This window comes from Myotis nattereri (assembly GCF_964212035.1).
Source record: "Myotis nattereri genome assembly, chromosome: X".
NCBI classification, from domain to species: Eukaryota; Metazoa; Chordata; class Mammalia; order Chiroptera; family Vespertilionidae; genus Myotis; species Myotis nattereri.
The window spans coordinates 54741524-54758687 of NC_138078.1; the positions used below are offsets into that span (position 1 = coordinate 54741524).

A 17164-nucleotide genomic window follows, 5' to 3' on the forward strand; every position below is an offset into this window, starting at 1 on the left:
CCCAGGATGGCCTCCGCTACTGCCTCCTCCACTGAGGCGTCGGCCTCCACCTCTGCGTCCGCCTCCGCCACGGAGGCCTCCGCCACCGCCTCTGCCACGGTCGCCGCCGCAGCCTCCGCCGCCGCTGCAGCCGCTGCCGCCGCCGCCGCCACTGCCGCAGCTGTCGCCACGGTCGCCGGTGCTGCCGGGCCGCTCCCGCGACCTCCCTTCCCGCAAGCTGGGGCTCCGAGAGGCGGGAGAGGGCAGGAGGGCAGGAGGGCAGATGGGCGCAGGAACCCGGGCCGGGGGCGCGAGCGAGAGCTGGGGCGGGGGACGCGGGGGCCAGCAGGTCTGGCGATACCAAGGCGCCTGGGATGGCGAGCCCTGCCAGGAGCGCACCTCTGCGAGTCACCGCCGTTTGCAGCTTCCTGCTGCCGCCACCGCTCAGTTGTGGATTAGCATGCGGGGCGCGCGCGGGCGGGCGGGTAGCGTGTGGTGAGGGGCAGGAGGTGTTGGCGCCTGTGTTCCGGGCAGCTGGGAAGGCTTCTGTCTCTTTGGTTCCCCCTGTGGCTGCTGCGGGGGTGCGGGGGCTGCGGGGCTGCCAGGCTGGCGGGTGGTGGGAGGGGGCGGGGCCGGGAAGCTTGGGTGGGGGTGACATGAGTGTGAGTCTTCAGCCTCTCAGGTCGCCTAGATATTTATAAAGAGGAAGCGGGGAAAGGGCTCCGCTGTGAACTGAGGGAATACTGGTTAGATTTAGGGAGTTTTGTTTTATCCCTCCTCTCCCCATTAGAGCATTTAAGTGATTGAATCAAGTGCGTTGTAAGAGGGGATGGGTGGCATTGTGAATACAATTGCCTGGCCTAAACAAAGCCAAGCAAAATGTTTTCCTCACATTCAGGTGTTCTTCCCACCTCAACTCGTGCGCGCGCACGCGTGTACACACACACACACACACACACACACACACACACACTCTCCAACATCGCTGCCTTCAGGGAAACAACTCTTTTTTTTTTTTGAGCGGGAGCTGGGCGAGTGGGGCAACTCCTCCTGCAGCCTGAGAGATCTTTCTCAAAGATCTCTCCCCTTTTACCACCTCTTTCCCTCCTCTGCAACACTTGCAAAAGAGGGAATAGAGAACACAAGAACACATATTCACTTATTCATAATGCCATGCCACAAGTATTTATGGAGCAGGTTTCGTGCTGGCCCTTGGGGATATGGGGGTATGGGAGACATGAAGACATGGGCTGGTTTTGAGGTTGTCCTTGGGAGCACATAGGTTGGGCTGGAAACCCTGCCCCTGCTCCAGACTATGGGAGACCTAGGGACCTGGGGTTCTTCAACCCTCCAACTCCTCCCACTCACCCAGCTTCAATAAATGCAACTTGGAAGTGGAGGAGTCAAGAGCACCCTGTCCATAGTGCTGACACCCTGAGGAGAGCCAAGCCAAGGGCTGTGGACATGGCCTGGTCCAGAGCCAGGCGCTTGTTTGTTCTTGGCTCTGCCCTCAAGCGGCTGAGGTTCCCAACATGAAGCAAGGCACGCAATTCCATGTTCAAAACAGAACCAAAACCTGAACTCTCTAGAATGAGGTGCCTGGTCCCAGTTCACCAGCTAGTATTTATGGAAGCCTTATCAAGTACTTGGCACTGGGGACTAAGGGACAAGCAATGTCATAAGTGAGTAGTGAGTGTTGCTGTGTTGTAGCTGTGGGGTGGGGTAAGAAAAGGTGAGCAGTGTGTGTTGTGGGAGCAAAGAGACCACACAGGGCTAAATGGTGAGGGGATGGACAAGCGAGCAACCATTAGAGTGGAGTGTAACAGAGACTAGAGTCTCACTTCCTCTGGAAAGGAGGACCCAGCTACTAACTGTTCCTGGTAGGAATCAAGTGAGGCTGCATAGAAGATGAAACCCCGAAGGTGAGCTCTGAAAGATGAGTAGCAGTCCACCATGTTGAAGCCAGAGGGTAGGCATTCCAGACAGAGGGATCAGTCTGTGTCCAAGGCCCTGTGGCATGCCAGCACACGCATGGTCACTTCTGGTCATGCTTAAAATCTGGAGTGGACAGAGCCCATGGTCTCCTAGAGTCTATGGCAGGAGATGGGGATGGAAGGCATGTGGCCCTGAAAAGCAAGGTGCGGTGCTTGGACTCCATACCTAAGCCAGCGGGCACCACTCAGCACGTTCAAGGAGGGAATTGGTATGATCACATCTTTAGAAAGGGTACAAATTGAACATCAATGTAGGAAGTAGCTAAGAGAGTAGATCTTAAAAGTTCTCATCACAGGGGGGAAATGTGTAACTGTGAGGTGATAGATGATAACTAAACTGATTCTGGTAGCCATTTCACTGTATATACTTGTATCAAATTATTATGTTGTACACCTTTAAATTATACAATGTTATATGTCTCAATAAAACGGGGGCGGGGGGACCATCAATACACGTATAAATGCACATGTGCCCCTCCCCACACAACTGACAGAGAGCTGATAGAACAAAGAGAAGACAGTTGGATGTGACCAGTTCCTGTGAAGAGTCAGAACAACCCTTGCCTTTGTTCCTCCTTTCTGTCCATAAATAGGGGTTTCAGGCTTACCTTGAGCCAGGCATTGAACTGTGGGACAGGGGTCAAATATAAAAAAAAAAATTCAAACCACAGTGCCCTCCCTCAGGACCCCCCACACCACTAAAGCTCAGCCTGTCCATACAAATAACAGAAATGTCAGCAAAAGGGCTGTAGGTGCCATGTGAATGGACCATAGTGGCTAAGGAACTTCATCTGCCCAGCACATATTCTCTCTTCCTCCTCACTCCCACCCATGCACCTTCTTTGGGAGGAAAAAAAAAAAAAAGCTTTTTTTCTGTGATGGCAGCGTTGGCTGGACCTGGGCAGTTGCACATGATAGAACAACCCAAACCTGTGAGACTGACTGAGTGAGTCACTGTGAGGTGTGAGGCAGTAAGAACTTTCCCATCACTGGCTGGAAAGTATCCGAAGATGGCTGAGAAGCCAACACACAGACAGATACCTCACCAGCTTGCAAAGTCCAACCCTCTGCCCCTAGACAGGGCCAGTGCCAGCAAAGGGAAAGGACAGAGAGTTAGGAAAAGCCCGCTGTACAGCTGGTGCCTGACCAAAGTGATCACTGTCACTGCTGTTAGGAGCTATCTCAACGGGAGGGTGGGTCTAGGTTACCTGTAGTCAGGAGGCAGATGAGCTGTGCCTCACCGGTACAGAAGATGAAACTCCGAAGGTGAGCTCTGAAAGATGAGTAGCAGCCCACCACGTTGAGCCTGCCCTGCAGGGAGGACTGCAGTTCCCTTGGCTTTGTGGCAGGTGGACATCCAAGGAGGGACCTGAAGAGGCATAGGCTGAGAGGTAAGCCATGATTGCTGGGGGTTAAGGGGATGTGGGGATGATGACAAGAACTTCTCAGCCCATTGTTAGGGGGAAGAAATGACAAGGGGAACCAATTCAAGGACCAGGACGCCTTCCCTGCCTTTGACTTACAACCACAGAGCCAATAGAGATCAGTGAAACAGCAGGAGGAAGAAGTTCAGGGAAGTCATGCTGTGGCCAGCAAATCCCCAAACCTGTCAATCCTGAAGACAATCCCTAGGCCCCTGAACTTCCAGCAACAGGAATAGGGCTATAAAGTGACCAGGAGAGCAACTAAGGGATTGCTCTCCAAGTCCTTTCTCACAGAGGCCTTCATGGCTGCTCTCTCCTCCTTTTTTGTTTTTGTTTGTTTTTTGTTAATTCCTGGTCAATTTCTGCTATCTGCAATCAAAAGTGTTCTGACTGGCAGGCACTGTGACAGAGGCAAAAAATGAAAAGCCCTGTGGAGCTTCAGTGGAGGGAGGGAAAGGTCCATTTCTTATGGAAGTGTTATTCATTTCATTCACTCAATGATTCCACAAGTATTTATGGAGGGCGTACAGTATATCAGGCATTCTTCTAGTCAGAGGGTCTCTGCACTCAGGAAGCTTATTGTCTGGTGGGGAAGACAGACAATAAACACATCAGTAAATATAGAAGTACTTAAACGTTCCTACAAATGCTCTCAGAGAAATAAACAAGATTATTTGGCTTATGTTACCTAGAACCCAAGAGAAGTATCAAACTTCAGGGATGCCGTTGGCCTTTTTGAGGACAATGACAAGTTGGCCAGTTCTGCTAGGAACCAGGGAAAAGCCTGTCCTGCAGGGAGGACTGCAATCCCCTTGGCTTTGTGGCAGAAAAGAGGGGCACCAGAGAGGCAGAAAGGATGCCACCGTGGCTGGAGCCCAGTGAAAGAAGGGATGGAGGGAACAGAGGAAGGCATAGGTGGTGGGAAGGAGCCATGATGAAGAGGTTTTGGGGTTGTTTTCTTAAACCCAAAGTGCTGTGGGGAGCCAGAGAGAGGACGGGATCAACGGAGTGCCATGATCTAATTATATTCCATAATTTTTCTCTGCCTGCTCCCTGTGGGTCATTTTACAAGTGGGCAGGACACAAAGGAAAGTATGGAGACCAATTTGGACCCTCTTTCAGTAATCCAGTTGAGAAATGGCAGTGGCTTGGCTCAGACTGGCAGCACAAATTTGGGTTTTAGTGCATGGGTTCACATGTTATTTTGGAAAGAGAAGAGACTTGCTGATGGATTAAAGGCAGTCAGTGAACAAAATTAATAAATGAATGATTACTATGAGTATTTTCTTGCAAGTCTTGATCATGGAGGTGTTATGTCTGGTCACAGACCATATGGGGATTGGGTGTGGCAGATGTGGAGAAGGGAGAAAGAAAGTTGTGGGGGGTGAGTGTCAGGGGCTCCTATTTGCGCATGTTAAGAGTCTGAAGTCGATGTGTATCCATGTAGGCTGAAGAAACAGAATTATTGAGACAACAGTAAACAGATAGTATTTAAAGCCATGAGCCTAGGCAGGATCACCTAGAGAGAGTATAGTCAGAAGAAGGTGAAGGGCTGTTCCCTGAGAAAAGACAACATTTAGAAGTTGGGTTGAAAATGACGAGCCATCAGAAGAGATTAAGAAGGACTGGGCAGTGAACGGACCAACCCCAAACCTGACTTCTCTCCAAGGCCTTGCATGGTCTAGCCTCAGTGTCCTCACTCAGTCCTGCTTCCGGTGCTCCTGGCTGCACGTGCATGGAAGTGGTTTAAAACAGGACAACAAAGACCCTGTGTGCTAGCAGTTGGGCTTCTGTTTCTGTTCATTTCTCAGTGGAGCTTTGGAAAGAGATAGGTTCAGATATGGACACATTCGAAGAGTGTTTGGAACTGGCACTCATATGGCTCACCTCCTTCTTCCTACCAGGAGGGAGAAACAGAAAGGAATGGTGATGCCGTTCAGAGAGCTAGGGAAAAGAGTAGAAAAGATGGAAGAAGGTAAAGGGTGGAGGGTACCTGTGGGGGGAGGGACAGATCAACTCTATATGCAAAAATGAACCAAAACAATGAAAAGGGGGATCTGCACAAAGAAGTCTCTTTCCATGAATTTCTCATTGACATAGTTGTAGGAAGCATGCTCAGGGGAATAGAGAATAAAAACATAACTGCATTTCGGAGTAGGAACATTTTCAGTTCACACTGTTCCCCCAAATTCTGCTGAAAGAAAATAATCATGGGATACAAGTCAACAAAAAAGCAGCCATAGGCTTTTATTTAGGAAGAATTGGAAAGTGTTTGGGTGTGCCTCTGTTATTTAACAAATAATAATAATGACTATTAAAGTGCCTGGAATAAATACCACACATTTAGCAAATAGTCCTTTGGAGACAGATATGTGAGGGAGAGAAGGAATGGGAATTGGACCTACAGACACGAGAGCCCAGGACATCAGGACATACGCAGGAGCTTTCTTTCACATGATTCATATTGGGCAAACTAGGACCAAAGCAAGCACTCATCAGTTGCGGGGTGACTGAAGACATTTGTGGTACAGCCATGTCATGGATTATTATGCAACCAATATCAGGTATGAGTTATGCCTATATGGAGTGATTTAGGGGGACCTCCAAAATATTATTTAAGTGAGAACAGCAAATTGCAGAGCAGGGAACAGTATAGGGTCCCACGTTTGTGGGAGGGTGCAACAAGTTATGAGGTGGGATCTCATACTCTTTTGTCTGCCAGTTTGACACCTCCACCTGGATGTCTCAAGCATTCATCCTCAAGTGGAAAAATTGGAACGCCTGAGCTTCTTCCACCTCCAGACCTCTACTCTCCCTAACTTTGTTCCTCCCACAAAAGTCTTCTGCTTCTCAATGAATAGCATCACCATCTATCCAGGTATTTAAGTGAAATAATAATGGAGAGGCACCCTTATTTCCTTCCTCTCCCATTGCCACATCTTCCCCTGGCCACTATATCATCCTCAGCAATCCCTATACCCTCTACCTCCCAAACACTACTGGAACCTCTCCAACTCCACTGGAGTCCACCATTATGTCTCCAGTGGGTTCCTGCCATAGCCTCCTAACTGGCCGCCTGCTTCGACCAAACTCCCTTCTCCAGCCAGCAGCCAGACTGCTCTTTCTGAACAATGAATGGTGCCTTTTCCTTCCCCCACATAAAACCCCAGAAGGGCTCCCCATTTCAGTTCGAGTAAAGTGCAAACTCTTCGACATGGCTTAAGTATAATGAGCTGCAGGACCTGGCCCTTGCCAACCTCTCCATTGTCACCTTTTTAACATGCATATTTTTATAAGATTACACTTGAAATTTGCTTAAGATTATGACAAAGAAGGGTGTTAGTTAAAATTTTAAGCATGAGTTGGGAGTAGAATTGGTTCCCAGAGAAAAATATCTGAAATGCTATTTAAAAGCCATCATTTGAGACAGCCCTTTGTTCTTGGTTCCTCAGCAGGGTTGGGGCCAAGTACTTGTTATGAAGAAAATTTCTTATATTTGACCTCCTTAACCCTTTATTAGTAACTTGTGATGGAAGAAGATTTGACTTTAGGTGGTGGGCACACAATACAATATACAGATTATGTATTATAGAATTGTATACTTGAAACCTGCATAATCGTAATAACCAAAGTCACCCCAATAAATTTAATTAAAAAAGAGAAAATTCCTAAGCACCTGAATAGGGTTTCTGAAATTCAAACTCAAAGCACATTCTGAGGTTCAGAGTGGTTAAGTGTTTTTGCTCTGGAATCCTGTCTACATATCCATTTAACTCCAAGGCTCATCTTCTTTGAGGAATTTAGGCCTAGCAATGTAGGAATATGCAAGAACTGCTGGGAACATAGGCTTCTTCATTTCTCACTATCATCTTAAGCACAAATGTAACTAATTATGTTCCCTTCCATGGGCCTTGTCTGCTTCTGGGAGTTGAAGAACAAAGGTTCAAAGGAATTCTCAACCTTGGGGAAGGAGTGAGGGGAAAGAGACAGGGAGAGAAAAAGGAATTAGAGAGACAAATCAAGGGCATGTTTGTCTCCTGCCTTTAATCACACCCAAAAGTGACCTAGGTATGTGCCCCATGGAGTGGATGGAAAGAGAAGAGAATGGGATTGGGGAGGACTCCAAAGGGGATGGTAGCTGTATTTTGTATTGTTTTATCACCATAAATATCTAAACATCTGAAACAAAAATAAGACAAATGTTATTTTTTTTGTTCATTCTGAGTGATGTGTAATGGGGTGCGTGTTCTGTGACTCACTGCAATTTTCTGTATGTTTTAAAATCTGCTCATGATTTTTAAAAGATGGAAAAAGATGGTTTCAGGTTGATGTAAGACCCCAGGAAGGCATGAGCTTGGATCTTGGAGTATTAGAATATTCTGTCTGAGAAGGCCCACAGCTCATTATACTTAAGCCATGTCGAAGAGTTTGCACTTTACTCGAACTGAAATGGGGAGCCCTTCTGGGGTTTTATGTGGGGGAAGGAAAAGGCACCATTCATTGTTCAGAAAGAGCAGTCTGGCTGCTGGCTGGAGAAGGGAGTTTGGTCGAAGCAGGCGGCCAGTTAGGAGGCTATGGCAGGAACCCACTGGAGACATAATGGTGGACTCCAGTGGAGTTGGAGAGGTTCCAGTAGTGTTTGGGAGGTAGAGGGTATAGGGATTGCTGAGGATGATATAGTGGCCAGGGGAAGATGTGGCAATGGGAGAGGAAGGAAATAAGGGTGCCTCTCCATTATTATTTCACTTAAATACCTGGATAGATGGTGATGCTATTCATTGAGAAGCAGAAGACTTTTGTGGGAGGAACAAAGTTAGGGAGAGTAGAGGTCTGGAGGTGGAAGAAGCTCAGGCGTTCCAATTTTTCCACTTGAGGATGAATGCTTGAGACATCCAGGTGGAGGTGTCAAACTGGCAGACAAAAGAGTATGAGATCCCACCTCATAACTTGTTGCACCCTCCCACAAACGTGGGACCCTATACTGTTCCCTGCTCTGCAATTTGCTGTTCTCACTTAAATAATATTTTGGAGGTCCCCCTAAATCACTCCATATAGGCATAACTCATACCTGATATTGGTTGCATAATAATCCATGACATGGCTGTACCACAAATGTCTTCAGTCACCCCGCAACTGATGAGTGCTTGCTTTGGTCCTAGTTTGCCCAATATGAATCATGTGAAAGAAAGCTCCTGCGTATGTCCTGATGTCCTGGGCTCTCGTGTCTGTAGGTCCAATTCCCATTCCTTCTCTCCCTCACATATCTGTCTCCAAAGGACTATTTGCTAAATGTGTGGTATTTATTCCAGGCACTTTAATAGTCATTATTATTATTTGTTAAATAACAGAGGCACACCCAAACACTTTCCAATTCTTCCTAAATAAAAGCCTATGGCTGCTTTTTTGTTGACTTGTATCCCATGATTATTTTCTTTCAGCAGAATTTGGGGGAACAGTGTGAACTGAAAATGTTCCTACTCCGAAATGCAGTTATGTTTTTATTCTCTATTCCCCTGAGCATGCTTCCTACAACTATGTCAATGAGAAATTCATGGAAAGAGACTTCTTTGTGCAGATCCCCCTTTTCATTGTTTTGGTTCATTTTTGCATATAGAGTTGATCTGTCCCTCCCCCCACAGGTACCCTCCACCCTTTACCTTCTTCCATCTTTTCTACTCTTTTCCCTAGCTCTCTGAACGGCATCACCATTCCTTTCTGTTTCTCCCTCCTGGTAGGAAGAAGGAGGTGAGCCATATGAGTGCCAGTTCCAAACACTCTTCGAATGTGTCCATATCTGAACCTATCTCTTTCCAAAGCTCCACTGAGAAATGAACAGAAACAGAAGCCCAACTGCTAGCACACAGGGTCTTTGTTGTCCTGTTTTAAACCACTTCCATGCACGTGCAGCCAGGAGCACCGGAAGCAGGACTGAGTGAGGACACTGAGGCTAGACCATGCAAGGCCTTGGAGAGAAGTCAGGTTTGGGGTTGGTCCGTTCACTGCCCAGTCCTTCTTAATCTCTTCTGATGGCTCGTCATTTTCAACCCAACTTCTAAATGTTGTCTTTTCTCAGGGAACAGCCCTTCACCTTCTTCTGACTATACTCTCTCTAGGTGATCCTGCCTAGGCTCATGGCTTTAAATACTATCTGTTTACTGTTGTCTCAATAATTCTGTTTCTTCAGCCTACATGGATACACATCGACTTCAGACTCTTAACATGCGCAAATAGGAGCCCCTGACACTCACCCCCCACAACTTTCTTTCTCCCTTCTCCACATCTGCCACACCCAATCCCCATATGGTCTGTGACCAGACATAACACCTCCATGATCAAGACTTGCAAGAAAATACTCATAGTAATCATTCATTTATTAATTTTGTTCACTGACTGCCTTTAATCCATCAGCAAGTCTCTTCTCTTTCCAAAATAACATGTGAACCCATGCACTAAAACCCAAATTTGTGCTGCCAGTCTGAGCCAAGCCACTGCCATTTCTCAACTGGATTACTGAAAGAGGGTCCAAATTGGTCTCCATACTTTCCTTTGTGTCCTGCCCACTTGTAAAATGACCCACAGGGAGCAGGCAGAGAAAAATTATGGAATATAATTAGATCATGGCACTCCGTTGATCCCGTCCTCTCTCTGGCTCCCCACAGCACTTTGGGTTTAAGAAAACAACCCCAAAACCTCTTCATCATGGCTCCTTCCCACCACCTATGCCTTCCTCTGTTCCCTCCATCCCTTCTTTCACTGGGCTCCAGCCACGGTGGCATCCTTTCTGCCTCTCTGGTGCCCCTCTTTTCTGCCACAAAGCCAAGGGGATTGCAGTCCTCCCTGCAGGACAGGCTTTTCCCTGGTTCCTAGCAGAACTGGCCAACTTGTCATTGTCCTCAAAAAGGCCAACGGCATCCCTGAAGTTTGATACTTCTCTTGGGTTCTAGGTAACATAAGCCAAATAATCTTGTTTATTTCTCTGAGAGCATTTGTAGGAACGTTTAAGTACTTCTATATTTACTGATGTGTTTATTGTCTGTCTTCCCCACCAGACAATAAGCTTCCTGAGTGCAGAGACCCTCTGACTAGAAGAATGCCTGATATACTGTACGCCCTCCATAAATACTTGTGGAATCATTGAGTGAATGAAATGAATAACACTTCCATAAGAAATGGACCTTTCCCTCCCTCCACTGAAGCTCCACAGGGCTTTTCATTTTTTGCCTCTGTCACAGTGCCTGCCAGTCAGAACACTTTTGATTGCAGATAGCAGAAATTGACCAGGAATTAACAAAAAACAAACAAAAACAAAAAAGGAGGAGAGAGCAGCCATGAAGGCCTCTGTGAGAAAGGACTTGGAGAGCAATCCCTTAGTTGCTCTCCTGGTCACTTTATAGCCCTATTCCTGTTGCTGGAAGTTCAGGGGCCTAGGGATTGTCTTCAGGATTGACAGGTTTGGGGATTTGCTGGCCACAGCATGACTTCCCTGAACTTCTTCCTCCTGCTGTTTCACTGATCTCTATTGGCTCTGTGGTTGTAAGTCAAAGGCAGGGAAGGCGTCCTGGTCCTTGAATTGGTTCCCCTTGTCATTTCTTCCCCCTAACAATGGGCTGAGAAGTTCTTGTCATCATCCCCACATCCCCTTAACCCCCAGCAATCATGGCTTACCTCTCAGCCTATGCCTCTTCAGGTCCCTCCTTGGATGTCCACCTGCCACAAAGCCAAGGGAACTGCAGTCCTCCCTGCAGGGCAGGCTCAACGTGGTGGGCTGCTACTCATCTTTCAGAGCTCACCTTCGGAGTTTCATCTTCTGTACCGGTGAGGCACAGCTCATCTGCCTCCTGACTACAGGTAACCTAGACCCACCCTCCCGTTGAGATAGCTCCTAACAGCAGTGACAGTGATCACTTTGGTCAGGCACCAGCTGTACAGCGGGCTTTTCCTAACTCTCTGTCCTTTCCCTTTGCTGGCACTGGCCCTGTCTAGGGGCAGAGGGTTGGACTTTGCAAGCTGGTGAGGTATCTGTCTGTGTGTTGGCTTCTCAGCCATCTTCGGATACTTTCCAGCCAGTGATGGGAAAGTTCTTACTGCCTCACACCTCACAGTGACTCACTCAGTCAGTCTCACAGGTTTGGGTTGTTCTATCATGTGCAACTGCCCAGGTCCAGCCAACGCTGCCATCACAGAAAAAAAGCTTTTTTTTTTTTTTCCTCCCAAAGAAGGTGCATGGGTGGGAGTGAGGAGGAAGAGAGAATATGTGCTGGGCAGATGAAGTTCCTTAGCCACTATGGTCCATTCACATGGCACCTACAGCCCTTTTGCTGACATTTCTGTTATTTGTATGGACAGGCTGAGCTTTAGTGGTGTGGGGGGTCCTGAGGGAGGGCACTGTGGTTTGAATTTTTTTTTTTATATTTGACCCCTGTCCCACAGTTCAATGCCTGGCTCAAGGTAAGCCTGAAACCCCTATTTATGGACAGAAAGGAGGAACAAAGGCAAGGGTTGTTCTGACTCTTCACAGGAACTGGTCACATCCAACTGTCTTCTCTTTGTTCTATCAGCTCTCTGTCAGTTGTGTGGGGAGGGGCACATGTGCATTTATACGTGTATTGATGGTCCCCCCGCCCCCGTTTTATTGAGACATATAACATTGTATAATTTAAAGGTGTACAACATAATAATTTGATACAAGTATATACAGTGAAATGGCTACCAGAATCAGTTTAGTTATCATCTATCACCTCACAGTTACACATTTCCCCCCTGTGATGAGAACTTTTAAGATCTACTCTCTTAGCTACTTCCTACATTGATGTTCAATTTGTACCCTTTCTAAAGATGTGATCATACCAATTCCCTCCTTGAACGTGCTGAGTGGTGCCCGCTGGCTTAGGTATGGAGTCCAAGCACCGCACCTTGCTTTTCAGGGCCACATGCCTTCCATCCCCATCTCCTGCCATAGACTCTAGGAGACCATGGGCTCTGTCCACTCCAGATTTTAAGCATGACCAGAAGTGACCATGCGTGTGCTGGCATGCCACAGGGCCTTGGACACAGACTGATCCCTCTGTCTGGAATGCCTACCCTCTGGCTTCAACATGGTGGACTGCTACTCATCTTTCAGAGCTCACCTTCGGGGTTTCATCTTCTATGCAGCCTCACTTGATTCCTACCAGGAACAGTTAGTAGCTGGGTCCTCCTTTCCAGAGGAAGTGAGACTCTAGTCTCTGTTACACTCCACTCTAATGGTTGCTCGCTTGTCCATCCCCTCACCATTTAGCCCTGTGTGGTCTCTTTGCTCCCACAACACACACTGCTCACCTTTTCTTACCCCACCCCACAGCTACAACACAGCAACACTCACTACTCACTTATGACATTGCTTGTCCCTTAGTCCCCAGTGCCAAGTACTTGATAAGGCTTCCATAAATACTAGCTGGTGAACTGGGACCAGGCACCTCATTCTAGAGAGTTCAGGTTTTGGTTCTGTTTTGAACATGGAATTGCGTGCCTTGCTTCATGTTGGGAACCTCAGCCGCTTGAGGGCAGAGCCAAGAACAAACAAGCGCCTGGCTCTGGACCAGGCCATGTCCACAGCCCTTGGCTTGGCTCTCCTCAGGGTGTCAGCACTATGGACAGGGTGCTCTTGACTCCTCCACTTCCAAGTTGCATTTATTGAAGCTGGGTGAGTGGGAGGAGTTGGAGGGTTGAAGAACCCCAGGTCCCTAGGTCTCCCATAGTCTGGAGCAGGGGCAGGGTTTCCAGCCCAACCTATGTGCTCCCAAGGACAACCTCAAAACCAGCCCATGTCTTCATGTCTCCCATACCCCCATATCCCCAAGGGCCAGCACGAAACCTGCTCCATAAATACTTGTGGCATGGCATTATGAATAAGTGAATATGTGTTCTTGTGTTCTCTATTCCCTCTTTTGCAAGTGTTGCAGAGGAGGGAAAGAGGTGGTAAAAGGGGAGAGATCTTTGAGAAAGATCTCTCAGGCTGCAGGAGGAGTTGCCCCACTCGCCCAGCTCCCGCTCAAAAAAAAAAAAGAGTTGTTTCCCTGAAGGCAGCGATGTTGGAGAGTGTGTGTGTGTGTGTGTGTGTGTGTGTGTGTGTGTACACGCGTGCGCGCGCACGAGTTGAGGTGGGAAGAACACCTGAATGTGAGGAAAACATTTTGCTTGGCTTTGTTTAGGCCAGGCAATTGTATTCACAATGCCACCCATCCCCTCTTACAACGCACTTGATTCAATCACTTAAATGCTCTAATGGGGAGAGGAGGGATAAAACAAAACTCCCTAAATCTAACCAGTATTCCCTCAGTTCACAGCGGAGCCCTTTCCCCGCTTCCTCTTTATAAATATCTAGGCGACCTGAGAGGCTGAAGACTCACACTCATGTCACCCCCACCCAAGCTTCCCGGCCCCGCCCCCTCCCACCACCCGCCAGCCTGGCAGCCCCGCAGCCCCCGCACCCCCGCAGCAGCCACAGGGGGAACCAAAGAGACAGAAGCCTTCCCAGCTGCCCGGAACACAGGCGCCAACACCTCCTGCCCCTCACCACACGCTACCCGCCCGCCCGCGCGCGCCCCGCATGCTAATCCACAACTGAGCGGTGGCGGCAGCAGGAAGCTGCAAACGGCGGTGACTCGCAGAGGTGCGCTCCTGGCAGGGCTCGCCATCCCAGGCGCCTTGGTATCGCCAGACCTGCTGGCCCCCGCGTCCCCCGCCCCAGCTCTCGCTCGCGCCCCCGGCCCGGGTTCCTGCGCCCATCTGCCCTCCTGCCCTCCTGCCCTCTCCCGCCTCTCGGAGCCCCAGCTTGCGGGAAGGGAGGTCGCGGGAGCGGCCCGGCAGCACCGGCGACCGTGGCGACAGCTGCGGCAGTGGCGGCGGCGGCGGCAGCGGCTGCAGCGGCGGCGGAGGCTGCGGCGGCGACCGTGGCAGAGGCGGTGGCGGAGGCCTCCGTGGCGGAGGCGGACGCAGAGGTGGAGGCCGACGCCTCAGTGGAGGAGGCAGTAGCGGAGGCCATCCTGGGGGAGGCGGCAGCCGCCCTGGCCGGGGAGGAGGTGGAGGCCGCTCTGGAGGCAGCAGCCGTGGTGGTGGCAGAAGCCAGCGCGGCCCAAGCCGCTGCAGCAGCAGAGCCTGTGGCGCCCCCCTTGGAGGAGGAGGAGGATGCGGATGAGCGTGCAGAGGCGGCGGCGGCGGCGGCGGCTGCCACCGCAAACGCAGGGAGGGGCGGGAGTTGCGAGGAGAACCCGGACTTTCCTATGGCCTCACTGTACGTGGGAGACCTGCACCCTGAGGTGACAGAGGCAATGCTGTACGAGAAGTTCAGCCCGGCAGGACCTATCCTCTCAATCCGCATTTGCAGAGACAAGATCACCCGCCGCTCGTTGGGCTACGCATATGTCAACTACCAGCAACCGGTGGACGCCAAGCGGGCCCTGGAGACCCTGAACTTTGATGTCATCAAGGGCAGGCCAGTGCGCATCATGTGGTCCCAGCGGGACCCTTCGCTGCGCAAGAGCGGGGTGGGCAACGTCTTCATCAAGAACCTGGGCAAGGCCATCGACAACAAGGCGCTGTACAACATCTTTTCGGCGTTTGGCAACATCCTCTCTTGCAAAGTGGCCTGCGACGAAAAGGGGCCCAAGGGCTACGGTTTCGTGCACTTCCAGAAGCAGGAATCCGCCGAGCTGGCCATTGATACGATGAACGGCATGTTCCTGAACTACCGCAAAATTTTCGTTGGGAGATTCAAGTCCCATAAGGAACGAGAAGCTGAAAGAGGAGCTTGGGCCAGGCAGTCCACCAGTGCTCACGTCAAGGATTTCGAGGAAGACACCGACGAGGAGGCCACCTTCCGATGAAGACATCCCAGGAGCCAGTCATCCAGCAGAGCCAAACTTTGCCTCCCACCCGGTTTACAGCCCCCTCTCTGCCCCCCCTAACCCACCAGCAGTGTATTGTATTGAGAGTGCAGATCCCTGCTTCTCTCTCCCCCTCCTCTCTCTCTCTCCCTCTCTCTTCTCTCTCTCCTTCTGTCCTGTCTCTCCCTCTCCCTCTCTCCTGTCTCTCTCTTCCTCTCCCTCTCTCTTCTCCCCCATCTCCTCTCTCTCTCCCTCTCCCTCTCTCTTCTCCCCCCATGTCCTCTCTCCCTCCCTCTCCTCTCTTTCTCCCTCTCTCTCCCTCCCTGTCCTCTCTCTCTCCCTCTCTCTCCTGTCTCTCCCTCTTCCTCTCTCCTGTCTCTCCCTCTCCCCATCTCTCTCCCTCTCCCTCCCTCTCTCCCTCCCTGTCATCTCTCCCTCCCTCTCTCATCTCTCTCTTCCTCTCTCCCTCTCCCCTCTCTCTCTCCTTCTCTCCTCTCTCTCCCTCTGTCCTCTCTCTCTCCATCTCTTCTTCTCTTCTCTCTCTCCCTCTCCCCTCTCTCTCTCCCTCTCACCTTTCTCTTCCCCCTCTCTTCTCTCTCCTCTCCCCTCTCTCTCTCCCTCTCTCCTCTCTCTCCCTCTGTCCTCTCTCTCTCCACCTCTCCTTCTCTCCTTTCTCTTTCTCCCTCTCACCTCTCTCCCCTCTCCTCTCTCTCTCCCTCTCCCTCTCTCCTTTCTCTCTCTCCCTCTCCTCTCTCTCTCCCTTTCTTTCTCTTCTCTCTCCCTCCCTCTCTCCTCTCCCTCTCTCTTTCCTTCCCTCTCTCCTCTATCTTCCTCTTTCCTCTCTCCCTCCCTCCCTCTCTCCTCTTCCTCCCACTCTCCTCTCTCTCCCCCCCTCTCTCTCCTCCCTCCCCTTTCACCCTCTCTCTTCTTCATTCTTTCCTCCCCCCCCTCCCCCACCAAGGGCATTGTGACTAATCTTGCTATCTGTGCCACTTGATAAATTAGAGGCTGCCTCTTCTCTTTGTGGTTTGGTTTTAAAAGCACTTTCTCTCTTTGTTTACTGTACAGGTGATACAATTTCATGGTAGAAACCTCAGAAAGGAGAAGGAAATCAGATGAGGGAAAACCAAGAGAGTAATGGCTCCCCATGATCCTGCTACCCAGAGACAACCACTTTTACCTTTTTGGTGTGCTGCCTTTCCAGGTTCTCTTTCTCTCTCTCCCTCCCGTTCTCACCCCCACCTCACCTTCCCTTTTCACATACTGTTATACAACGGTTCATGTATGTGGTGTTTCTTAACCTGCTTTTTTTTCAGAAACTAAAACCAAACAGAAATCAACACACTGAACGTCTTTCCATGTTATACAACAGGCTTCTGAAACTCATCTTCAGTGCCTGCAGAGTGTATCCACGCACCTTAACATTTCTGTAACCGTTCCCTCATTGTTGGACATTCAGGTGGTGCCTAGTTCTTTCCTTGTGTTTAACCCCAACACTGAGTCTCTGATGAGTGACTCCTTCCTTGTCAAGCCAAATCTCCGCTGGCATACCCTACGGTCATCTTAATTGTGGACTCGAAGGATCCACACATGGACATTTTAAAGACTTTTCCGGTGTGTTGCCAAATGGCCCCTTCATAAATATTGTACCGATTTGCATTTATGCCAGTCAGTGCAGCTAGTAAAACAGAGTATGCCCATTTCCTGGTCACTGGAATTGATATGTGTGTGTGCGTGTGCGCGCATGTACGTGCCCGTGTGTGTGTGTGTCTGTGTGCGCACGTACATGCCCGTGTGTGTGTGTGTGTGTGTGTGTGTGTGTGTGTGTTGGCCAGCTTGATGAGCTAAAAATGGCATTTTGCTGTCCTTGGTTGTTTTGCAGAAAAAAAGTCAGAAAGCGGAC

At 49.8% G+C, this 17164-nt stretch overlaps 1 protein-coding gene across 1 annotated transcript; it reads left to right on the forward strand.

Moving 5' to 3' along the window:
- The first annotated feature begins 14649 nt into the window (after positions 1-14649).
- PABPC1L2B (poly(A) binding protein cytoplasmic 1 like 2B) lies at positions 14650-15397 on the forward strand. Its single transcript, XM_081081975.1, has one exon. It carries the CDS (start codon positions 14659-14661, stop codon positions 15259-15261), a length of 603 nt encoding a protein of 200 aa, XP_080938101.1. The 5' UTR covers positions 14650-14658; the 3' UTR covers positions 15262-15397.
- The last annotated feature ends 1767 nt before the right edge of the window (positions 15398-17164 follow it).